General features: G+C 32.2%; 2 protein-coding genes and 4 long non-coding RNA genes across 6 annotated transcripts; 2 read left to right on the forward strand and 4 right to left on the reverse strand.

Moving 5' to 3' along the window:
- The first annotated feature begins 195 nt into the window (after positions 1-195).
- On the forward strand, positions 196-678 carry LOC120580474 (uncharacterized). The gene is made up of 2 exons (XR_005646174.1): positions 196-277; positions 498-678. It is a non-coding gene; the product is annotated as an uncharacterized lncRNA (long non-coding RNA).
- Positions 679-1,515: 837 nt separating this feature from the next.
- Positions 1,516-1,898, reverse strand: LOC120580705 (uncharacterized). Its single transcript, XR_005646422.1, has 2 exons — positions 1,830-1,898; positions 1,516-1,689 (listed from the first exon to the last, which is right to left on the reverse strand). It is a non-coding gene; the product is annotated as an uncharacterized lncRNA (long non-coding RNA).
- Positions 1,899-4,018: 2,120 nt separating this feature from the next.
- LOC120580739 (uncharacterized) lies at positions 4,019-4,418 on the reverse strand. The gene is made up of 2 exons (XR_005646495.1): positions 4,333-4,418; positions 4,019-4,192 (listed from the first exon to the last, which is right to left on the reverse strand). It is a non-coding gene; the product is annotated as an uncharacterized lncRNA (long non-coding RNA).
- A 21-nt stretch (positions 4,419-4,439) lies between these two features.
- Positions 4,440-5,684, forward strand: LOC120580740 (uncharacterized). The gene is made up of 2 exons (XR_005646496.1): positions 4,440-5,227; positions 5,448-5,684. It is a non-coding gene; the product is annotated as an uncharacterized lncRNA (long non-coding RNA).
- A 1,297-nt stretch (positions 5,685-6,981) lies between these two features.
- LOC11412337 (mitochondrial Rho GTPase 1) lies at positions 6,982-13,757 on the reverse strand. The gene is made up of 11 exons (XM_039834649.1): positions 13,617-13,757; positions 11,109-11,177; positions 10,956-11,011; positions 10,658-10,739; positions 10,034-10,099; positions 9,889-9,950; positions 9,736-9,805; positions 9,458-9,570; positions 8,600-8,750; positions 7,414-7,600; positions 6,982-7,055 (listed from the first exon to the last, which is right to left on the reverse strand). Exons 1-11 carry the CDS (start codon positions 13,755-13,757, stop codon positions 6,982-6,984), a joined length of 1,071 nt encoding a protein of 356 aa, XP_039690583.1.
- Positions 13,758-16,300: 2,543 nt separating this feature from the next.
- LOC120580716 (uncharacterized) lies at positions 16,301-19,214 on the reverse strand. The gene is made up of 7 exons (XM_039834832.1): positions 18,784-19,214; positions 18,487-18,545; positions 18,267-18,359; positions 18,007-18,075; positions 17,776-17,831; positions 17,416-17,476; positions 16,301-16,418 (listed from the first exon to the last, which is right to left on the reverse strand). Exons 1-5 carry the CDS (start codon positions 19,106-19,108, stop codon positions 17,790-17,792), a joined length of 588 nt encoding a protein of 195 aa, XP_039690766.1. The 5' UTR covers positions 19,109-19,214; the 3' UTR covers positions 16,301-16,418; positions 17,416-17,476; positions 17,776-17,789.
- Positions 19,215-25,157: the final 5,943 nt, after the last annotated feature.

The following is a 25,157-nucleotide window of genomic DNA, read 5'->3' on the forward strand; positions in this document are numbered from 1 at the left end:
ATGTTGAAGTCACGTGACATTAGAATAAGGACAAAAGCAATATAATGGGAGAGGATAATATCAAAAGCACGTGACGTGACAGATATTATCCGTCACTATTTGACTGGTTAGTTTGATAAAAGCCGCCGTCAAACCCTAAGCAGCGGGGAGCCCCAGCCCCAACCTCAAATGGAAAACAAAGAAGCTATTTTCAAGAAAATCTTCAAGAGAGTTAAGATAATCCATGACGCGCCGTTCAAATGGGAATCTGCTTATTTAAGCGATGCAAAAATTAAAGGTAAATAACTTGATTAAATTATCGTGTTTTTTATTTGTTTCTCTTTAAATTTAATAGCTGAACGTAACTTTCCATTAGTATTTGCTCAAAATTCTCAATTCATTAGCCCAGTTAAAATGATTAAAATGATCGTGTTATTTAATTGTCTCCTTAAATTTAATGCTTTTGTCTTAACTTTTCATTATTATTTGCTAAAATTTCTCGTGTTACTAATTCTCAGAAATCAAGCACCAAAATGAATTAAACCGCAGAATTCTGGAAAATTTGATGTGAAGATTCAAAGAGCTACGGTAAAAGTCTTAATTTTAACAATAATATGATTATTTACAAGAGTTAGGATCCGTTGACACCAAATCTCATCCCTCAATCTATTTAATCCAAAGGCACATATTGTTGGTGTAGTGAACTCGTGTGAGCTTTTCTTTCATGCAATGTTTTGCCGCTGAATGTGTTATGAGGAACAAAGGAAGCAAACAGTGGAAGCATGCATGTCCTGCACTGTAACCTCCTTGTTCATACCTGATTGTGATTTTACTGTACTAAAAAAATTGGCCACTAATTAAATTTATTTAAACGGTTTTTCAATTTCGTCAAAATCATAAAATTGATTTTCCATATCCATGATGTTTTTCAGAGAACACTAACGGATTTCAAAAACACTTATCCATGAAATTGCTCATAGAGAATTTCCATATCCATTAGAAAAACAAGGAGGATATTGATCATAAAATTGATCTCCAATCAAATCAATTGATAAAATTGATATCCATCAAATTGTTCTCATATCCTTAGAAATTTTAGTATGTAATTTCTTCTTGAAACCAAAACGTGTATCACAATACAATGAATTAAAGCATGAATAGTATTGTTTTTTGTTTTAACTTAATGAAATATTGACTATATTTAATTTTTTGTTTTTATCAACTTTACAATTGTTGGTCGTTGTATATCATGCTGCATGAAAATTATGAAGATTGCATATTTGAGCTATATCCTTAGCTTAATAATTTTTAGTTAATGAAAACAAGTAAATAATGTCATATAGTTTTTAGGTTCTAGTGTTGCAGATTTTTGTTTCAACCTTTAAATCTGTTTTGCATTTTCCCCAATATCTTCACAAAAAACTGAAATTGTAGTCGAACTTCGTAATCATTTAATATATTTTTATCGCCACATGTCCTTAAAAGTAATAGGCTAAATTCCCAAACATACAAAGGATACACTCAAACTATACAGAGTACAAGGATGTTTAAATATGTACAAAAACTAAAAATTGATATAGGTTACAAGGGAAAGAAGAAAAAAAACGATACAATTCAATAGTTATAACAAGTGCATTTGCCATAGCCTTCAACTTGATCGTTACTCATAGACAGCAACAAGCTTCACAAAAGATGTAGATTCCAACAATTCTAAACAACAAATGAGAAAGAAACTAGATTAATTAAAATCGTTGAAAAGTCTACATGCCAATAAAACTGGAAAAAGCAAAGTTGAGATTGAATTGGATATTGCGATAAGGTATATGAAAAAGCAAAGTTGGATGGCTTACATGTATAGAATACTGTATGTTTATAGGTGGTGTTGTAGTTTTATTTTATTGAGAGAGATAGCTATAAACTATTCATTGAATTTATAATGGAAGTACCGTACAATATTAGATCAGAATTTTTTTTTTATCAATTTTGATGGAATATTGTGTTTGAAACTAAATTCTGAAACTTTGCGTCAATGTAGCAAATCATATGCCCCGTGCTTCCCGTTAAAATGAAACTTTCAGAATTATTAATGTATTTATCTAAACTAATTTTATGTTTGAAACTTTTGAGTCATATTGCTATCTTTCTTTTTTTACAAATATTGCTATTTTTACAATTTTACAACTAGCTAAATCTTAATTAACTGAAATAAACTATAACACAAAAGATTAAATATTATTCCCTCAAAAAATTTAACTAAACTTTTTATTATAAAATTTTACTCCGTAAAAAAAATTATAAAATTTTATTGATGAACATTTTATTTTATTTTGAAGGGTTTATGTAATATATTTAATATTAAAGTTTATGCTTTGTAATATATTTTATATTATATATTTGCAAATCATATGTCATGTGCTCCCCGTGAGGTACACAGGTTAACACTCTTTAATTATGTTTATTTTAGAAGTAGTGTTAGTTTTGCCAGTTATTTGGGAACTACTTTTTATATTGCTCATTTATGTTGAAGTCACGTGACATTAGAATAAGGACAAAAGCAATATAATGGGAGAGGATAATATCAAAAGCACGTGACGTGACAGATATTATCCGTCACTATTTGACTGGTTAGTTTGATAAAAGCCGCCGTCAAACCCTAAGCAGCGGGGAGCCCCAGCCCCAACCTCAAATGGAAAACAAAGAAGCTATTTCCAAGAAAATCTTCAAGAGAGTTAAGATAATCCATGACGCGCCGTTCAAACGGGAATCTGCTTATTTAAGCGATGCAAAAATTAAAGGTAAATAACTTGATTAAATTATCGTGTTTTTTATTTGTTTCTCTTTAAATTTAAGAGCTGAACGTAACTTTCCATTATTATTTGCTCAAAATTCTCAATTCATTAGCCCAGTTAAAATGATTAAAATGATCGTGTTATTTAATTGTCTCCTTAAATTTAATGCTTTTGTCTTAACTTTTCATTATTATTTGCTAAAATTTCTCGTGTTACTAATTCTCAGAAATCAAGCACCAAAATGAATTAAACCGCAGAATTTTGGAAAATTTGATGTGAAGATTCAAAGAGCTACGGTAAAAGTCTTAATTTTAACAATAATATGATTATTTACAAGAGTTAGGATCCGTTGACACCAAATCTCATCCCTCAATCTATTTAATCCAAAGGCACATATTGTTGGTGTAGTGAACTCGTGTGAGCTTTTCTTTCATGCAATGTTTTGCCGCTGAATGTGTTATGAGGAACAAAGGAAGCAAACAGTGGAAGCATGCATGTCCTGCACTGTAACCTCCTTGTTCATACCTGATTGTGATTTTACTATACTAAAAAAATTGGCCACTAATTAAATTTATTTAAACGGTTTTTCAATTTCGTCAAAACCATAAAATTGATTTTCCTTATCCATGATGTTTTTCAGAGAACACTAACGGATTTCAAAAACACTTATCCATGAAATTGCTCATAGAGAATTTCCATATCTATTAGAAAAACAAGGAGGATATTGATCATAAAATTGATCTCCAATCTAATGATTTTCAATTGATAAAATTGATATCCATCAAATTGATCTCATATCCTTAGAAATTTCAGTATGTAATTTCTTCTTGAAACCAAAACGTGTATCACAATACAATGAATTAAAGCATAAATAGTATTGTTTTTTGTTTTAACTTAATGAAATATTGACTATATTTAATTTTTTGTTTTTATCAACTTTACAATTGTTGGTCTTTGTATATCATGCTGCATGAAAATTATGAAGATTGCATATTTGAGCTATATCCTTAGCTTAATAATTTTTAGTTAATGAAAACAAGTAAATAATGTCATATAGTTTTTAGGTTCTAGTGTTGCAGATTTTTGTTTCAACCTTTAAATCTGTTTTGCATTTTCCCCAATATCTTCACAAAAAACTGAAATTGTAGTCGAACTTCGTAATCATTTAATATATTTTTATCGCCACATGTCCTTAAAAGTAATAGGCTAAATTCCCAAACATACAAAGGATACACTCAAACTATACAGAGTACAAGGATGTTTAAATATGTACAAAAACTAAAAATTGATATAGGTTACAAGGGAAAGAAGAAAAAAAACGATACAATTCAATAGTTATAACAAGTGCATTTGCCATAGCCTTCAACTTGATCGTTACTCATAGACAGCAACAAGCTTCACAAAAGATGTAGATTCCAACAATTCTAAACAACAAATGAGAAAGAAACTAGATTAATTAAAATCGTTGAAAAGTCTACATGCCAATAAAACTGGAAAAAGCAAAGTTGAGATTGAATTGGATATTGCGATAAGGTATATGAAAAAGCAAAGTTGGATGGCTTACATGTATAGAATACTGTATGTTTATAGGTGGTGTTGTAGTTTTATTTTATTGAGAGAGATAGCTATAAACTATTCTTTGAATTTATAATGGAATATTGTGTGTGAAACTAAATTCTGAAACTTTGCGTCAATGTAGCAAATCATATGCCCCGTGCTTCCCGTTAAAATGAAACTTTCAGAATTATTAATGTATTTATCTAAACTAATTTTATGTTTGAAACTTTTGAGTCATATTGCTATCTTTCTTTTTTTACAAATATTGCTATTTTTACAATTTTACAACTAGCTAAATCTTAATTAACTGAAATAAAGTATAACACAAAAGATTAAATATTATTCCCTCAAAAAATTTAACTAAACTTTTTATTATAAAATTTTACTCCGTAAAAAAAATTATAAAATTTTATTGATGAACATTTTATTTTATTTTGAAGGGTTTATGTAATATATTTAATATTAAAGTTTATGCTTTGTAATATATTTTATATTATATATTTGCAAATCATATGTCATGTGCTCCCCGTGAGGTACACAGGTTAACACTCTTTAATTATGTTTAGTTTAGAAGTAGTGTTAGTTTTGCCAGTTATTTGGGAAGTACTTTTTATATTGCTCATTTATGTTGAAGTCACGTGACATTAGAATAAGGACAAAAGCAATAGAATGGGAGAGGATAATATCAAAAGCACGTGACGTGACAGATATTATCCGTCACTATTTGACTGGTTAGTTTGATAAAAGCCGCCGTCAAACCCTAAGCAGCGGGGAGCCCCAGCCCCAGCCTCAAATGGAAAACAAAGAAGCTATTTCCAAAAAAATCTTCAAGAGAGTTAAGATAATCCATGACGCGCCGTTCAAATGGGAATCTGCTTATTTAAGCGATGCAAAAATTAAAGGTAAATAACTTGATTAAATTATCGTGTTTTTTATTTGTTTCTCTTTAAATTTAAGAGCTTAACGTAACTTTCCATTATTATTTGCTCAAAATTCTCTATTCATTAGCCCAGTTAAAATGATTAAAATGATCGTGTTATTTAATTGTCTCCTTAAATTTAATGCTTTTGTCTTAACTTTTCATTATTATTTGATAAAATTTCTCGTGTTACTAATTCTCAGAAATCAAGCACCAAAATAAATTAAATCGCAGAATTCTGGAAAATTTGATGTGAAGATTCAAAGAGCTACAGTAAAAGTCTTAATTTTAACAATAATATGATTATTTACAAGAGTTAGGATCCGTTGACACGAAATCTCATCCCTCAATCTATTTAATCCAAAGGCACATATTGTTGGTGTAGTGAACTCGTGTGAGCTTTTCTTTCATTTATTGATTCTTTGTATTTTTAACTGTTAGTGCATTAATGTTGTTGTGAATCCGGTTCCAAAGAAACCTTCACACCAATGAAATACAATGACGTGTAGAGCAAGTGATAGTGGTAATCAATGAGAACAAATGGTCTCCAAACCAACAACAACAAAACAGCCCTAGACTAGTGTATAGCAAAACCACACAAGAGATTCCAAAGCATAAACAAGATAAGCAAGAAAAGGAAGAACAAAACACCAAGAAGATTGTTGACCCAGTTCAGCCAATATGGCCTAATATGGGGGAGAGAGCAGCTCTCCAATCCAATATGAGAAAGTGTTACAAAAGGTTACAAGACTCTAGCTTTCAAGCTTTACACATGAACAAACCCTAGATTCTACCCTTTGGTATTTTCCCACTCTCACACTATGAACCCTAAAACCCAAGGTGATTACAATGTTTTTCCCAAACCCAAGAGACACTCTCAACAAAGACACTCAACCCATTGGTTCCCTCCTTTGCTATCCAAGTTCTCTCTACAAAGCTCATACAAGCTCTCTTAAGTTCTTCTTCAAAAAAGCACAAGAACACAATATATACTAGTCTTCCCCTGAAGAAATCGTGCCACGATTTCCCTAGATCGTGTCACGATCTGCAACGGACCCCAGGTTGACCAGTCCTTATCAGTGATACTTAATGAGCAAGTTTCTGAATCGTGTCACGATTTCCCAAGATCGTGCCACGATTTGGCGTCCTGCAAACTGGCTCACGGCATCTCAAATCGTGTCACGATTCCAAAATCGTGTCACGATTTCTCTGTTCTTCCAAACTACAAATTTGAAGCCAATATCAACAAATGTTGTATTTCTTTTTGCTCTCGCCGAATACGTCTTGTACTTGATTTCAATTTATTTGTCTGTTTAAAACAAAGGTGAACTTAGTTACAACAACTTATGATAAAAGGTATAACAGACTGTCTTAACCCGTAAGAAATAGAAAATATTGTTTTAAAAGGTTAAAGATAACACCGATAAATAAAACCTATATAGACCCGTTAAGGAATCAATGAAAGCATGGTTCTTGCTTACAGTTTCAATAAGAAAAGACATCACAAAGGAAGCAAGCAAGGAATCTCAAATAGATTGATTGGCACTCCAAACTCCCTATAATCTAATTCAACCCTAACAAAAATAAAATTGAAGGTTGTAATATAATCCTTAAAAAGATTGCAAACTCTACAATATGTGGCGTAAAATATGCCTCTAATGTTAAGACAATGTTGCTTAGCCAAGGGATGCATCCAGATCAATGTCGGGATTACAACCCATTCACAAAACCTGTCTTTTAACCAGACGCATTCTTCCGTGCAGCAACATTCTTCCTTGCAACAACCACCACAAATGCCACAGCCACTACAGCTGTAATATGATGCGATGATAAAATCATTAAACAAAGAAACAATATCTACACTTATATTTTCTTGTGATTTAAATTAATACTCTTCGGAAAAACCAATATGGACCGGCAGAAACAAAACAATCTAAATGGAAACACAATAGGGACCAGTTCAGTTGCAATACACCTCAAGATTATAAGACATTGGGAAAAACAAAATGAACTATGAACCCAAAAGAGAGAAACTCATGACCCACGACACAAATCACATCACCCAAAATTTAAACTGGTTAATAGGCTCATTTTATTTACTTAGATCACACAAGATTGAAAATAATATACAAAGTCAAAAGGAATTTAATGAGCAACTAACAAGTAAACCTGAAACAAACTTAAGAGATCGATCTATGACCGTATGGAACGGCTTGTGGGTTTTTCCAGCTTCAGTTTCCGGAATACTTAAATGAGGAGGCTCAGCAGCACTTACAATTCGGTGGAATACATTGTTGAAATTCCCTAACTTCACACTGATTGGAATAGGAGCATCAACCTCCATGTCTTGACTAACCTAAAAAAGCACATTGGCATGTCAACATTGATCCAGGATGAAGTATTTGCTTGAAAATTTCTCACCATCAAGAAAAAACATATTCCAAGATTATATATGCCGAGGAAGAAATCAGAATACAATTTTTTTTTTCCTCAATCTGTTCCAACACTCAGCTATACATACTCATAAATGCAAAAGACTCTGTCGTTGCTTGCAAATCAGTAAAAAAGGTTGACAATTATAAATTTCAAATATAACCAGATCAAATGTAAATGGAGTCATTATCTGAACACCAACAGGATCAGGTTTCGAGCTACAATATGCAACTGTAATTGATAAAGCTTAACAAAACGGTCATAGTTAACAAATCAAAGATTATCTATAGAACCAAATCAAACTTCTGCTTGAAACAGGTATAGCAATATTTATGTAAATAAGATATAGCAATATTTCCAAAATTTTAGCTAATAGCTTGAAACTGCCATTCAAATATGACAGAGTAAATGTAAATGCCCAAAAAAATGTCACAATATAGTAAACAAGAAATTAAACTACCTTTCAATCTGCTTAATTAAATGTCAATCTGAAGATCAAAGCGCATACAATCAGAAAGTTTGGGATGAAATCTGATTAATTAGAGTTGATAAGTAGTTAAGAGTTGTTATAGAAGCTAGTTGGGTTGTTGAGTTTGTTATAGGGCTATTGTATAAGTAGGAGAATACAATGTAGAGTTTATCTTTATTGAATATTGTAACCATTTTTTAATAGAGTAGCAAGTCTATTTTGAAGGGGAAACCCTTGGAGGAGAGATTTCTCTCCTATTCTTTTCTACTTATCAATAAAAGTGTTCTTTCTTTGGAATCCAATTCTTGGGTTCCTAACAAAGTCATAATTCCAAGACATGCCATTCACCACATTAGATATCTATTTATCTAATCCATCCAACAATTATTTATATCAATATGCATGTAGAATTATGAATATGAACATGCAAAGGAATAAGTGAATGAAAAATACTGTAGTTTCTTCTTCTATAACCATTGTAAATGAATCTTTATCATCTTTAGCTGCTACCATAAGACAAGGCACCTGAAAGCCAGTATCTTCCCCGTGTCTAACGATTTTTAACAAGAGCTCATACGATGCCTTCCATGAAGACTCGTCAGACCTGAGATGAATAATTAGTCAGTTGAGCACTTCTATACAAGTAACATTTTTCTTGGAAACAGAGAAATAGCAATACAAAGTAGAATAGATATTGGAGAAAGGTGTAGAGTATATTATTGAATGTATTTGAACAGAAACTCAGGAAATTGATGGATTCCCTGCAAGGGCTATGCTCCTTCAGAGTGCATACGCTGCCTCTACCACAACAGGAAAAATAACTAAATGAATGACCAACTCATTCTCTCCCCTAATTCTTATAACTAAAACAGAAAAATAACTCAACTATTGGCCTCGGTAACATTGGACTGGAAACTCTCATTAGAAAATGTTACTAACTATTCTCATTAAACACATCTGGCAACATATCTTAAACTACTAACATTTTTCATTTAGCACTTCTCCATAGAATACCTCTCTCACTTTATTCTACGGCAATCTCATACGCACTATTCTCCCCGAAGTTCCCTCGTCGAGTTACACTCTTACTGTGCCACGTGTCCAGTGGTAACTCCCAACTCCCCCTTTTTTATTCCTCCTCTCATAAACTTTCCACGCCATAGGTTTGGATTAGGCATGCTGTAACTTCATATGCGAACCAGCCTCTTTTGCCATGGGTTTATCAAAAACTTATCCTTATAATACAGTAAAAAAGGTAATCCATAACTTCATCATATGCTAGTATAATGAAACTTTAATATCAGTGGTCACCTGTCATAAACAAAAATTGCAATGTCACATGAGGCCAAAGACTTCTTATTGGCTAGCAGCTTTGTGACTCCTCCTTCAGAAATCTCTCTCAGCACAAGATATTTTTTGTTTTCCTACAAACAAAATGATTAACCGTGAACTGGAAGATATAAATGCCAAGATATATATACAAATGAATACATCAAATGAAGACTTTGTGCCGGAAAAGGCGAAAGAAGTGAAATATCTTTCTGTCACAGTTAGAAGCTATTGTCGAAAATCAACCAAGTATCATTTACCCTAGAAATATCGACGATATTTACAGCAAAACGATCCTCGTTGGTTTCATTGTAAGCTTCAGAATATGGTCTGCAATATGAATTCAACGACAGTATGATGCTAAATAATTAATGTTTTGTTACCAAGAATCTTCATGGTAACAACTAAAATACCTTCCAATGAATGAATTCAACAACGCAGATTTTCCGGCCTTCCGAGGCCCAAAAACGAAACCCTGCAACACATTTCTTTCCGAATGTTGTTTTTTGTAATCCATGTGTCTCCTCCTAGTCACATGGATAGCAGACGATGGATCACCGGGTAACCAATGTTTATAAGGCTCTCCACACTAAGGGTTGGGTTTAGAAGTGTCATGAGTGCCCACTGTCCAAAAAACATAAATATTGTCAGAAGTCAAAGACATCCAAGTGTTCATTCGAAATGACTTCTGTATATGTGTCAATCATTTAATATATATATATATATATATATATATATATATATATATATATATATCAATCTGTTTTTATGTATGTGTTAGTCTGTTATTTGGAATTTGTTGTATGAAACTTATTATATAACTAGGACCGTTGTAAAGCATAAGTGTTTAAGGAAAAGCTACGGATAAGGGAGGAAAACAAGCTCCTCCAACTTCTTGATTTGTGTGTATGTCTCTGTTTCAACAAAATTCAATAATTCTTATATTAGATTAGTCATAGCCACAGACCAAACATGAAATATATATTATAAAAATCAATTGTGATGCAAATGAAATGATACACACACTGAAAAGATACACAGACCAGACATGCAGCCATACTCTCAAAATAATTTCAAATTGAGTGATAAAACTATCCATAGAAGCCCACCACTTTTCTACTTGCATTTTTCAACAAAATATTAGGAAGAAGGACTAGACACAAAGATAAAAGACTTGTGCACCTCTGATAAAAATGCATCTAATGATAGTTCTCCAAATATATTCCTTCCTACAGCATCCTTGTATGGATTTTCAATCCAGGGACTGCAATTAAAAATCATAAAATATCAAATAACATTGCTATGAGTTCAAATTGACATTCAGACTCGGGAAAGGCATACATATAAAAAAATGTCATAGCTGGACTTCGTAAAAAACAATGAAGAAGCAAAGTCACAAGTATATACCACATCCTTTGGAAAATTGCTATATGTGCATTTGAAAAATTGCTCAATATAGGAAAGGTCATTAGCAATCTACCTTTCCGGAGCAGTAGAAAACAGTTCTTCAAGTTCACGGGGTTGCAGCACCTTATCCTGGAGGAAGGAAAAGATATTATTAATTTGCAAATCGTATAACGATAAAGTCAGTTGAGATAACACCCAAAAATGATTGGGGACAAGCATGTCATACAAAATCACCATCAAATTCATCAAATATTGTCTCCAAGAAATCAATTGCTTCATCAGTCAATTCAACACTCTGGAGACATTAAATCCAATGAGAGTAGCATAAGTTCCATGTTGTCGACAAATTGAATACAAACATGTATAACATATAAAGAATATAATACATGATGCCACAATTTATCTCAAAAGAAAGACCTGATCAGGTGCGTTTCAAAGGTGGAAATAAATCATCAGAAAGCTTGATATCATAATTATATCCAAACTTCCTGAGTACGGTCCATGTTGCCTCAGGAGGCCCCTTTTCCATGAAAAGGGTATGAAGATATAGAAATCATGTCAAGGTAAGTTCTCGTTCATTCACACCTTCAGACAAATTTGTTTGCACAACCTTCTTTACATCCGAAATTTCACATTGTTCCAAAGAAGAGTTGAAACATTTAACCTGTGGATAGTTTAGTTAGATTTTTCACAAATCTTACACTCAAGTTAACCCACTCAACACTTTCCGTCGAGCACAGATAACTCTAATGGGTGTTCAACACATGATTTAGTTCTCTAATCCATCCTCCTATGATGCATACCAAATACAAATTGTCTGTTTTGTTTGACACACCCTCAGTCGCGTTTGCATCATACACAATCATCATTTTGAACTATAAAATGCCAAATTTGTGGGTATCACTGTAGTGGACTAGCCCAAGACTCTGAATTTCGTAAATGGGATTAGTTACACATCAGGGAAGAAAACTCATACGACCACCAATATCATGTAGGAAACCAACTTTCAGCGAAAACAAATTAAGGTATCACAAATATTACCACAACAAACTACGTTTAACCAGGACCTTTTTTTCGAGATCTTACGCTTAACTGTGAGATAATCTCGACTCTCATCCTCAGCAAGTCTATTCAACATGAAGAATACAAATCCTCCTCTCGAATTTTTTTCAAATTAAAGTATCACAAGAAATCTTTTGCAACAATCTTCTTCAGATCACTTACAACAAATTAAGATCGACATCCCCCTTTTACTCTTCATTAGACAAGGTCACATCGACACTTTTCATCCATGTGTCCTCCGCCCAAGTAAATATAATGTTCGGAGTAGCAAAAAGGTAATTTATAAAGTTAAAACCCATTTCAAAAATGATGTGGGGACCATCTTGTTTCCTACTTCACAAAGTCATCCCCACGAGACATTTAAGGATACCCTATTCGCAACACATGACATCTAGCTCTTGATGTGCTAGCAATGAAATATATATTTCCTTACATGTTCATGTAAGAAAATATTTTCCTTGAAGGTGAGAAAAACACAAAGGGGAAGGGATTGAATTGTATTGACTTTTTTCAGAAAATCTTTTCTAGGTTAAAGATAGAACAACATTTAAGAAAAGATAACAACAGTGAGAGAGAAAATCAACACAAATATTTATCCTAGTTCACCCCACAATCTGGGATTACGTCCAATCTCCTCACACTTGAGAGACTTTTCAACTTTAATCAGCCTTGATTAAAGAGTACATATACACACTGGTCTATATGATTTCTGCCTCTCCTTCAGGACTCCCTACAATCCAACAAGATTAGAGTTTTCGATAGAATTGATATTTCTTTACACTTGAACCTCAAAGAGTAGTAAACTAAATGAAGCACATACTCTTTCTAAACACTTCAAAAATTCTAAAATAAAAGTTTGTATTTGTGCTGGTGATCTTTGATCAGAGATTTACCACAATTGAAAGTGTGCAGTTCTCTATATGTTTCAATCACTCAACTTTTATAAGAGAAATGAACAAAATCGTTGTTTGAAGTAATTTCTAGCACATCAAGAGCTTTCTTTAGATTTGAAATTTTTGGCTTTAAGGGATAATTCTGTTGAAGGTTATCAAAATTGCTACGTTCTCAAGGTCTTTTTCTATCTCCTACTACGGTCTCTATTTTTATTTTTATTTTTCTCTACATCAACCATCACATAAAGGTTATCAAAATCGGGACTTTACTTCAAGTCGAAAAGGAGTAGCAAAATCGGGACTCGTAAAATCGCAATCAAAATCGAAGGATTTTACTCAAGGACTTTTGTAGAATAGGATAGCAAAGTCGGAACTCGTAAAATCGCAATCAAAATCGAGGATTCTACCAAAACAAAAATAATGTTAAATATATGTTATAAATTGCATATAGTCATGACTAAAGTTCAAAATCCACCTTTTGGTTATTTATAGAACGGGTCATGGATTCAAATCAGGTCAATTTACGAACCGGGTCAAAAATTGACCCTTATAAAAAAAATGAACAAAATCCTTCAAAATCCATCAAAATCCCTGCGATTTTGTGCGATTTTGATAGGATTTTGCTTGTTTTTGGGACTTTGCTATGGATTTGAGTCGTTGACGCAAAGTCGCAAAAACCAGGATTTTGATAACAACAGTAATTTGAAATTTAACACATATTGTGTGCTAAATTATACTGTTTCCACCTACAGGGTCTTAAATGCATGAGAGAAACCTACATTCAACAAACCAACGGAGACTTTAGACAGGTCAGCTTCCGATCCTATCATATCAGATGCTATGCTTGTCCCGCTTTTCGTCAATGATGTTCTATGTTGCTCTGTGGACTGCCAATCCCTCATTTGTGGCCTGAACGTCATCGTATGATGGTGGCTTAAATCCTAAGCCTTGTTTTGCGAAAAATTGAAGAGTAACACCGAATTCTTCACTCCTTGCCACACCGAATTCTTCACTGCTTGGGGTAGATCCTATAGATAAATTTAGCATTTTCAAAAAAAAAAAAAAAAAAAAAAAGGCTATAGACGTATTTCCACAAACACAGGTATATAACGTTTATGACATAAGAACTACAAGGGAATGCTATCGAAGATATATGAAACTAATGTCTATAGTAAGCTTCCTTATCCATTTACTTACTCATTTAGGATTTCCTTTCAAATCTCCCAAACAACTTCATCAACCAAGTACTGTCACAAATCATCCACTGAACAACGTCGTCACCATTATAATTGTCGAAGTCGTGGTTTAGTCCTTCAAGTCTATTCTTGCATAGCATTGTCTTGTCATCCTATTCTTGCCGCACAGTCCTCCCTTATCCACCTTTGTATGCAACGTGCCTTTCATTTGTTGCAAGAACTCGACCTTCATGGTAAATAACAAATCAAGCACAGTTTTCATTAGATCTAGGTAAGACACAAATGATGGAAGTGTTGGCTCGCCCATGTAGGTGTAATGGTGGTTGCGACAATGACTTATGTGAGAATACTCTCTCCTCTACTTCAATGGTTGTAGATTGGGTGGTTGTTGTTTAAGTGAGAGTTGCAACAGGTTTTGCAGGTGGAAGGGTATAGTTGTTTGTGCATTGGATTCTACCAATTATACAAACTGACACTTTGAATTTCGTTGTCCATTGGATCTGCCAATTGCAGGAAGTAGAGCAACATCAAGAAGGCACATCTAGAGCTGTTGTTCCAAGCAATTGATCTACTGGTATTTGCACATCCTGTTTTTAATTGATTTTCTATGTTGGTCGAGGTGCAGATTTGGGTCCCTTTAAGAAAGAAAATTTGCAAAAGAAAGTATAAGTATTTCAATTACTTGTTTTTTGACTCTAGAAATGATTGAAAATGGCAATATAAACATGTACCATTTTGCTGTTTATAACTTAAAGGTACATTGTAGGTGTGATTTTAATGATCCATTCTACTTGTAGTATGAGTCTTTTACTGTGCCATGTTTCTAACTGGAGTTGATTATCAATCTTGAACAAAATATAACAAGGGTTTTTTATTTTTAACTCTTGGATTGTGCTTTTTTCTACTATTGGTTTCTACTATATAAGCAATTTTGGTTCCAATCATTCAAAAAACATCAATTGGTTAAAATCATTTTGTGTAAATATATCTAAAGGGGTTGTTGAATTTCCGATTTAAGTGGTTTTCATACATTTGATTATGCTCGCCACCTTTCTTGCTGAAGTATATTCCTTTGGCAACACAGCACTATATTCATCAAAACTTTGCATGTATGCATTCATATGCTAGGCTTGAATCTGCATTAAATCTTCATTCTATATCTACCAAATTGAAATAGATTCAAGAAACAACTTACAAGAGAACTTGGCCAAAACCCTAGTACATTTGTGGACGACAGTTTAGATCTGGCGGAAAAAGAAGATAATTGTCGTTGAAAATTGCAGATTTTTCCATTTAGAGCAACGAAAGGAAACATAAAAGATGATTAAAATTGATAAAAAAAAAAGTGATTAATATTTGATTAATAGTGGAGAATGATAAGTCTGCATAAACATAGCCTTAGTCAGGTAGTTATTAAGTTATAAGTGTTTTGAAATTGCAAGGGTTAATTGAAAGAATTTGTTTACAGACTATGATATGATTCGACTAGTGTTCCGTCGCACAACTCGAGAAGCCCCTTTAGCACACCAATCTAACTTTACCGGCGCCAAATATTTCATACTTTGCAGGAGGATGAATGTATATCCGAAGGCCATATACTCCCTTTCCGGTAAGGGATATATAATTATAAGGGGATTACTGAATTTTAATTTAATTGGTTTTCATACATTTGATTATGCTTGTCACTTCCTTTCTTGTTGCGTACATGCAAGAAAGGACTTGATTACCTCGGCCGCACTATATTCATCAAAATTTTGTAGGCTTGAGTATATACTAAATCTTCATTCTATATCTTTTAAACTGAAATAGATTCAAGAACCAACTAACAAGATAAATCCTTTCTTTCATTCCATAATGCCGCAAATGCCGCGATTTGTTCTGTGAATTCTGTTGAGAAAGTGTTCACGGTGGCCGCCACTCTCATACACAGCATGTTGGGGCGGCCACCCACTGATCCGCTCTATTATCGCAATACGATTTGCCACTATTAACAACCTAGCCTAAATCCTCAACTTGGTTTTTGTCAAGCCTTTTTAAATTAAACATTTTCCTTCTGAAGAAAAAAAAAAAACTGATTAAAGTTAAAAGTTCTTATGTAAACCAAATCATCAAATAGTATCCACTAAAGCAAAAAATTCTGTCAACCGACCAAGTTAAAAGTGCTTTGAAATTGCAAGCGAAAAATGTTTTCAGGGATTAAAATCAAAGTGACCACTGATTGTTTTGACTTTTTGAATATTTGAAGTCTAAAATAAGATAACTTATATAAGACATTTAAACTAAGAACCTTCGTGTATTACAAAATAACTCAATAGTAAAATGACAATCTTGATGAATCTTTCCTCTTCAGAGCAACTTCTCTTCACCTAATCTGTTTCTCTTTGTCTGCATCATGGGAGGAAATCACTTATACAGATGTGAAAATTATATCATAGTAACACAATTATAAGTAGAGAGATTTTTTGAAACAGGTAGAGATATCAAAGCAGCAGATACAGAAAATAAAATAATTCAGCATAAAAAATTCATGATTGACAATTATGTGAGAACTAAAAATAAATCCCAACTTAAAAGGAGTTTTTTTTTGGTAGTGTAACTTAAAGGAGTTTACAAAAATAAAAAAGGAATGAGAACCATTATAGCTTGAAATTTGAAAACAAAGAATTAAAAAAATAGTTTCTACTGAGTGCAAGAATACAATTAAAATTTCGTATACAATGAAGAAAAGGCATAAGAGATAAACCCTGTAAACCATGCACATAGAAGAGAATCAACTATGCTATCATGTATCTCGCCCTCAAGTAAATGGCAATAGTAGAAATTATAAAATTAATGGGAAAGTAGATGAAATATAAATAAGCAACAAGAAGAGCTTGTTAATGAAGTAATAAGCAACAAGAAGAGTTTGTTAATGAGGAACTTGTAGACATAACATACATGGACTATTCGCCAAAAAGGAGATTCGCATTCACGATAGACGAATAGACATCATTTTCAATTTTAGCATGAATAAAATATATTAGCAAAGTAATTGGAGACAACATTAGTTATAGATAAAGAACGATATGTAGAAATAAAACAAGTGTGCCAAATGAGGAATATCACATAGAAAGACCCTACCCTTAAGGAATTGATAAAGCACATTACTACTAATACATTAGACTTGATTCCAGGTACCACAATAAACAGCGTCAACAGAAGCATCATCAGTTTAATTATTTTGTTCAAGATTGATAATCAACCCCAGTTATTAGAAACATGGCACGGTAAAAGGTAAATACTCAAGTACAACAACAAAGCATTAAAATTAAACATACAATGGATCCAAATCTGCGCCTTAACTTCACAGAGAAAATCAATTAAAAGCAGGATGTACACATACCAGTAGATCTACGGCTTGGAACAACAGCTCTAGATGTGCCTTCCTGATACCGCTCTACTCCCTGCAGTTGGCAAATCCATTGGACAAAACATAATTCAAAGGGTTACTCGGTACACCAGTCTGTTGAATGTCATAAAGACTAAAGTGAAAGCTAATTTGTATGATTGACAGATCAAATTAGGAACAAAACAAGATGCAAGAGTTCTACTAATGTTTGTGCCTAGATAAGTATATTATTGATTTTTGCCATAGCTAAAACCAACTATAACATGTTATACTCAACCACGATTCGGTTGATATAAGCCTGCTAATTCAAACCTCAGCAACAGTCTTTGCTATATGATATAATCTGAAGCTGACCTGTCTAAAGCCCGTTAGAATTCTTGACTGGAGATTTCTCCAATGCCTTTAAAACCCTGAAGTTGAAAACAGTATCACTTGGCATACAACATATATTAAATTTCAAAGCAAGATACCATAGCATATAGAGATAAAAATTGTCTTAAACTCCATACTAACATATGATGACAGCCAAACTTGTGACGGTTAGAAAAATAAAAACAGAGAACAAAGTACGAGATAGAACAACACCTTCAGAGTTGGAGACGTTCTAGAATATTTAGACAAAACAATGGGCTTCTTTGAAGGATTCAGTCGTTCCTGTTGAATATTCATTAATTACATCAGATGATCCGACAGTTATTTAAAAAAATTGGCACAGCCTAACACTGGCTGGCACGTAATAAGCTAACAACTGGATTGTCCGACCCATCCGAAACCGGCACTATAATTTTGACAATTGTACAATTCGAAAACAAAACCATTAAATGATCCACAACAAGTTTGTTTACCTGAGCAGCATTTTTAGTGTAAAAGACATCACATCTAGCAGATAACAATCTTTCTTGACGAATAGAAGATAAATATCTTTTGTTCAACCACCACTTTGACCAAAACAAACATATAATAAAGAAAATAACACCGTTAATTCAGAAAAAAAGAATATTGTGAAACCCTAGTAATAACAAAAATCATATTGTATACAAATTGTAAGTGGATTGATTGTGATACCTTGTACAAATCAGAGGAAATAGTTGTTATGGGTACAAGGGCAATGTAGCCAATTAAACCTAAATCAAGAAAGAAAGCAACAAGATAAGATGAGCAATGAAGTAAAATGGATAAAGAAATAAGTTATATTTTTTTTCAAAAACCAAACTAATCCACTGAAATTGGCATCGAGAGAATGAAACCCTGAGACCTTGAGAAGAGCAAAACTTCAAGGTTCCAAGCCAACACCACCATACCAACCCAAGTGGGTTGTGAAAAAGAAAATAAGTGTGAGGGAGATAGGAAAAAAGTACTAACTCAAAAAAAATATCTTGAAGATCAAAACGGGAAAGCAGTCAGATATGTGTTCATATTCAGGGGGAGTAATCTCTTTGTCTTTGGCTTTACGAGGGAAAAGTAGAGATAGCAGGCCTTCCATGAGAGCAAAGCAGTGAGAAAACTCGGCTTCGATAAGGCTATTCATCTCGTCCTTGGAGAGGTGAGATAACTCATCCTCCATGAGACGAGATAGCTCGTCTTCGGTGAGACGAGATATATCGGCTTTGGAGAGGCGAGTGACCTTGCATGCGATGTTGTCGCAGGCATCGCGAAGAGCCGGGTGAAGTTCGTTGCAGCCAGGCATCCCTGCGTCTGTGTCAACGTGTATGCTATGCTGCTTATTCAAATTCAAATACACAGGTACGAAGACAACTCAAAACCGAATGGACAAAAGGAGTAGAAGAAAGGAAGAAGGAGAGAAAAGCACAGGAAGCATCAAGTGTGTATTTTCTCGTGTGTGTGAGCTCTCATTTGTAGAGAAAAATTTGCAAACTTTGGGAACAAGTAATACATTACTTTTACTTTGACATTATATAATTCACATATTAGATCTAGTACAGAAATATCTCAATTGGAATATTTAAACCCTAATGTTTTGGGCTCCCTGCGCTGGATCAAATTTATTATTTTATTTTTTTCACTTTTGATCTGTCTTTTTTAATTGAGCAATTTTTGTCCCTAAAATTTTGACTAATGATCGATGATATTCTTATGCTTTTTTTGGAAATTTGGAGGTGAGAAATATCAAAAATAGAAAAAACTTTCACATTTTTTAGAAGGGCAATTTTTTAGAGAACCGTAGATTAATACTTATGATTAATATATTTTTAATTTTAATATATATTGAATTTGAAAAAATCATATAAACTCTCTAAAATTCCTAAAAACCTTCTCCCAATACAATTTTGAGTTCCTCAAATGAGGGTAATTTTGTACTATGAATAAAAAATTAACATCCAAAACCCTTTGCTCGATCCCGATGTCTTTTATTTCTTCCACTTGCTCCTTCCTTTTTTCCAAAACCATCTTCTCCCCTCTAAACTTCCAAACAAAGCCTTAAGAAGTCAAAACTCATGACTCTCTTTGCTTTACTTATCGTTAAGACAGTGACATGATTGATGTCAATTTCAATACGAACAACATATTTATTTTCATGTTGTTTTAATGGAATTGATATTAATTAGGTCATTATCTCAATCATGACTAAAGGAGAAGGCTAAACTATACACCCTCCGATCACTATTATAAGAAAAATTAACATTTTAGATACATCCATTAAATTATTTATATGGTCTATTATAAAAATTATATACATCATTAAATGAATGAATTTAAAATGTAAATTTTGTTTTATCATAGAGTCTGAAAGGTGTACTTAGATATGATGTTGATGAGTCAATAATTATATGTTTTAGCTTAATATTTAATTTAATTTTAATTAGATTTAAGTTTATTTTATTTAAGTTTATTTCCTTTTTAGAACTCTTTTACTACAATTGCATATTATTATATTTCGGGAACAAATATTCTAAAGATTGAGTCTTGGAGCAAAAGAAAGGAGAATTGGAGCTGATTCGTGTCAAAAATATAAAAGATCTTACACAAAAATATCTGGTGCAAGGATTGAGGACAAAAATATGAATATCTCATACAAAAATATCATGTGCAAAGAATTTGAAGATCTTGTACAATAATATAAAAGTGGCACGCCCCATTATACCCTTTTGCTGTAATTGCTTAGATTCTAAGTCGAATGTAAACTATAAATAGAGTAGCTAGCCATCACAAATATTCATCTTTTGTTCTCTGAAATAATAAGTGACAATTGTTTCTTTGAATAAAAGTTCACCTTTATTTTGGGTGCGGTTATGGTGCATAAATCCAGAAATGGTTTTGGAGTACAACTCACAGAAACTATTTCCACAGCAAAATGGTTTTGGCATAATTTTATACAAAACATATTATGATATATGCAGGGTGTTGGAAACCAATAAGTACATCTAATGGTTTTGGAATACAACTCACAGAAACCATTTCTGGATTTATGCAGGGTGCATAAGGGATTTCCTTATGCACCATAACCGCAGCCCTTTATTTTATGTTCTTCTTCTTCTTCTTCTCTTCTATGTCTACAATGAAAGTTGGTGAGTAGACTTCTCTTGTCTTGGGATTGTTGGGTAAGTCTAATGATATAATCCTAATCAAGCCAAGCCTTAAACCCTAAGTGAGAAACTTTAGAAACAAGTAATACATTACTTTGACATTAGGTAATTCACATATTTAGATCTAGTACACAAATATCTCAATTGGAATATTTAAACCCTAATGTTTTGGGCTCCCTGCGCTGGATCAAATTTATTATTTTATTTTTTTCACTTTTGATCTGTTTGCTTTTTTAATTGAGCAATTTTTGTCCCTAAAATTTTGACTAATAATCGATGATATTCTTATGCTTTGTTTGGGAATTTGGAGGTGAGAAATATCAAAAATAGAAAAAACTTTCACATTTTTTGGAAGGGCAATTTTTTAGAGAACCGTAAATTAATATTTATGATTAATATATTTTAAGGGTTAATAGGTCTTTACCCCCCTGTAATATAGGACACTTTTGGTTTTGCCCCCTGTAAAAATTTTTTTTTAGATTCCGTCCTTGTAAAATGAAGATTCTTCAAGATTGCCCCCTGAGCCCTGTGACTCAGCAGAATCTATGATGTGGCGCCTACATGGCTTTTTCTTTTTATTTTTTATTTTTTTTTGCTTGCCACGTGTAAAAAATAGTTTACACGTCATTTTTATTTAAAAAAAATAAAATAAAAAATAAAATTTAAAAAACCGAAAATCATATTTTAAAAAATCTGAAAAAATTCAAACTATTTTTTTAAATCGAAAACAAATTAGATTTTTTTTCCAAAAATTAAAAAACATTTAGATTTTTTTCCGAAATAGAAAATTGTCTTATCTTTTTCGAAATTAAAAAACATTCAGATTTTTTTCGAAATAAAAAAGTTTTTTTAATTTTTTCTACAAAGAATGAAAATTCTGGAAAATATTTTAATTTTTAAAAATTTGGATATAAATGTTTTTAAATTTCAACTATTTAATCTGGAAAAAAAATTGATTTTATTTTAATTTTTAAAATCTTAACTTCAGATATTTTCGAAAATTTTAAATTTAGAAAAAATTCTGATTTGTTTTTGAAATTATTTATAAAATCCAGTTTTTTTTTTTTAAATACTTCCTAATTTCAGAAAAAAAAATGATTTTATTTTTATTTTTTTATATAAAAAATAAATTCGTAGAAATTCAGGAATATATTTTTTGAATTTTTTTCTAAATGCTAACTTAATATATTTCCCATCACTACTAAAAAAACAAAAATTAGTGAGGGAAATTTTGTGAGGAAAAACGTGAAATCCCTCTCTAATTCCGTCACTAAATTTTGCGACCATGAAATTTGTGAGGAATTTCATTTTTTCGGTCACTAATTTCCCTCGCTAATTTTGCTTTTTCTGGTAGTGCATCAATGACAGGAAAACCCATATGGTATACCATTTCCATTCTCAAACTTAATATATTTCCAAATTTTCCAAAAAAATTATATTAAATTTTAAAAAAAAATCCGAATTAAATTAAAATTATAAAATTTGGAAAAAAAAAGTATTATCTAATTTTTTTGAAATTGTAAAAAATATTTGAATTTTTTCTAATTATTTAATTTCAAAAAAGAATTTATAAAATTTCTGGAATAAAGACTTTGAAATATAAAATATTTTTTTTTATTTTAAAAATTAAATTAAAAAAATCTGCATGTTTTTTCTGATTTTAACAAAAATCCGGAACTTAATTTTTTTTTAAAATCTGAATTTTAAAATTTTTTTAAAAATATCTGAATTTTTTTTTGATTTTTTAAAAAGAATTAGGAAGTATTTTAAAAAAAATCTAGAACTTTATTTTAAATTTTTTTTTTCAATTTTTGAAAAAAAAATTCTATTTTTTTTTCTGATTTTTAAATTATTTTTCGATTTTTAAAAAAAATAGATTTTTTTATTTTTTTTTTAATTTTAAATGACATGTAAATTATTTTTTACACTTGGCATCCAAAAAAAAATGAAAAATAAAAAAAAATGCCATGTAGGTGCCACATCATAGATTCTGCTGAGTCATAGGGCTCAGGGGGCAATCTTGAAGAATCTTCATTTTACAAGGACGGAATCTAAATTTATTTTTTTACAGGGGGCAAAACCAAAAGTGCCCTATATTACAGGGGGTAAAGACCTATTAACCCTATTTTTAATTTTAACATATATTGAATTTGAAAAAATCATATAAACCATCTAAAACTCCTAAAAATCTTCTCCCAATACAATTTTGAGTTCTCAAATAAGGGGAATTTTGTACTATGAATAAAAAATTAACACCCAAAACCCTTTCCTCGATCCCGATGTCTTCTATTTGTTCCACTTACTCCTTCCTTTTTTCCAAAACCATCTTCTCCTCTCTAAACTTCCAAACAAAGCCTTAAGAAGTCAAAACTCAAGACTCCTATGCTTTACTTATCGTTAAGACACTGACATGATTGATGTCAATTTCAATATGAACAACATATTTATTTTCATGTTGTTTTAATGGAATTGATATTAATTAGGTCATTATCTCAATCATGACTAAAGAGGAAGGCTAAACTATATACCATTTGGTCATTATTATAAGAAAAATCAATATTTTAGATACATTCATTAAATTATTTATATGGTCTATTATAAAAACTATATACATCATTAAATGAATGAATTTAAAATATAACTTTATACTTTATAATAGTGCCTAATGTACTTAGATATGATGTATCTCGTCGTTGAAATTGTGATTATTTTTTAAGTAATTAGTCAACAGTAGACCATGGTCCGCATTAGAATTTACCTTCTTTAAATGTTTTTGTTTATGAGCAATTTATTTTTATATCAAGATTTTAGAAAAAGAAAATGCATGAATAATTTAAATAAATCAAGGAACAATTATTATTTTTATGATAAAATTTAATTAGTATCGGGCATGCCGCATGTGTATCAAGAAGCTAACAAGTGTCTTGATGTTTTTGCCAATATACATAATGAAGGTGACATGGAAATTACTTTTTTTTTTTTCAACAGCCAATATTTATTATTAGGAACCAAACTCACAAAGTGGAAGTTTGTCCCAAAAACACAATTACAATACCACAGCACAAAAGCTATAGGGAAGACCAAAGAGAAAAACAAACACCTAAGCAAACAGCACCATGAAAACATGGTCTGCTGCCCAGCCACAACAGTGCGTCCCAAACCTGCCATAACAGAAGAAAAACAGCAGAAAAAACCAAGACAGCAGCCCTATAACAAGCAGCCCCCAAAAAACACCATAAAGGCTATCTAAGTAGACGCTCCCGAGGGTTCCAACGCCACTCGTAATACAAACACGATATCGTTTTTCGCCTACTCATACTCCAATACCAAGCTAACGTACACCTTGATATTCTCAATCAATTCCTCTACCTCAACCACACCATTATTGAAGATAATCTCATTCATATGCTTCCAAATAACCGAAATAGGCAATGTCAATAATATTGAAGGCTTCACCATATCATATTCTCACCTCCTACAATATGCTCATCACTAATGTGCGTCCTCTAGTCCGATACTACTAACCACTCTACCACCAGCTCCAACTACACTATAATTTTACTACAATAGTATCAGAGCTGCGTTCGGTCATTAATTGGGCGTAGCAAAATATGACCTCTTGTCACCAACTATATATTCTACAACATGTATTCTACTATCCTCCAACTACACTATATATTTATCTCATTCACATCGCTACCAGTCAAAATTAGATCATCAACATATAAGCACATGAGTATCTGATTACCAGTTTTCCCTTTCTTCACATACAAACCATATTAGATTTACATTTCACAAATTCTTGCTGCACAAGAAAACTGCCAAGCCTCTTATTCCATGCTCTTGGTACTTGCTTCAAGCCATAAAGAGCCTTATGTAATCTGAATACTTCCCTTTAATATTGAAGCATGGAGGTTGTGTAACATACACAACTTCATCTAATAGACAATTTAAGAAAGCTGATTTTACATCTAAGTGATACATGGCCAGTTTCTTCCACAAGCTATGCCAACTATCAATCTCACAGTTTCTAGTCTAGCTACAGGTGCATAAACTTCAAAATAGTCAAGGCCAACTTTCTCCATAAAGCCCCTTGCTACTAGCCTTGCTTTGTGTTTTCCTACTTCACCATTTGGCTTCAATTTCAACTTGAATATCCATTTCACATCAATTGCCTTCTTGTTAGCTGGT

Source organism: Medicago truncatula, chromosome 5 (genome assembly GCF_003473485.1).
Source record: "Medicago truncatula cultivar Jemalong A17 chromosome 5, MtrunA17r5.0-ANR, whole genome shotgun sequence".
NCBI classification, from domain to species: domain Eukaryota; kingdom Viridiplantae; phylum Streptophyta; class Magnoliopsida; order Fabales; family Fabaceae; genus Medicago; species Medicago truncatula.

What these genes read in the sequence shown, in the direction of transcription:
- LOC120580716 (XM_039834832.1), bottom strand. Translation starts at nt 19,108, where the DNA reads ATGCCTGGCTGCAACGAACTTCACCCGGCTCTTCGCGATGCCTGCGAC. An exon ending in ACACTAAAAATGCTGCTCAG is followed by an intron (nt 18,076 to 18,266) that starts GTAAACAAACTT and finishes AATATTCAACAG; the next exon opens with GAACGACTGAATCCTTCAAA. An exon ending in GAACGTCTCCAACTCTGAAG is followed by an intron (nt 17,832 to 18,006) that starts GTGTTGTTCTAT and finishes TTTCAACTTCAG; the next exon opens with GGTTTTAAAGGCATTGGAGA.
- LOC11412337 (XM_039834649.1), bottom strand. Translation starts at nt 13,757, where the DNA reads ATGACGTTCAGGCCACAAATGAGGGATTGGCAGTCCACAGAGCAACAT. An exon ending in ATGAATTTGATGGTGATTTT is followed by an intron (nt 11,012 to 11,108) that starts GTATGACATGCT and finishes TCCTTCCTCCAG; the next exon opens with GATAAGGTGCTGCAACCCCG. An exon ending in TAGATGCATTTTTATCAGAG is followed by an intron (nt 10,100 to 10,657) that starts GTGCACAAGTCT and finishes TTTTTTGGACAG; the next exon opens with TGGGCACTCATGACACTTCT.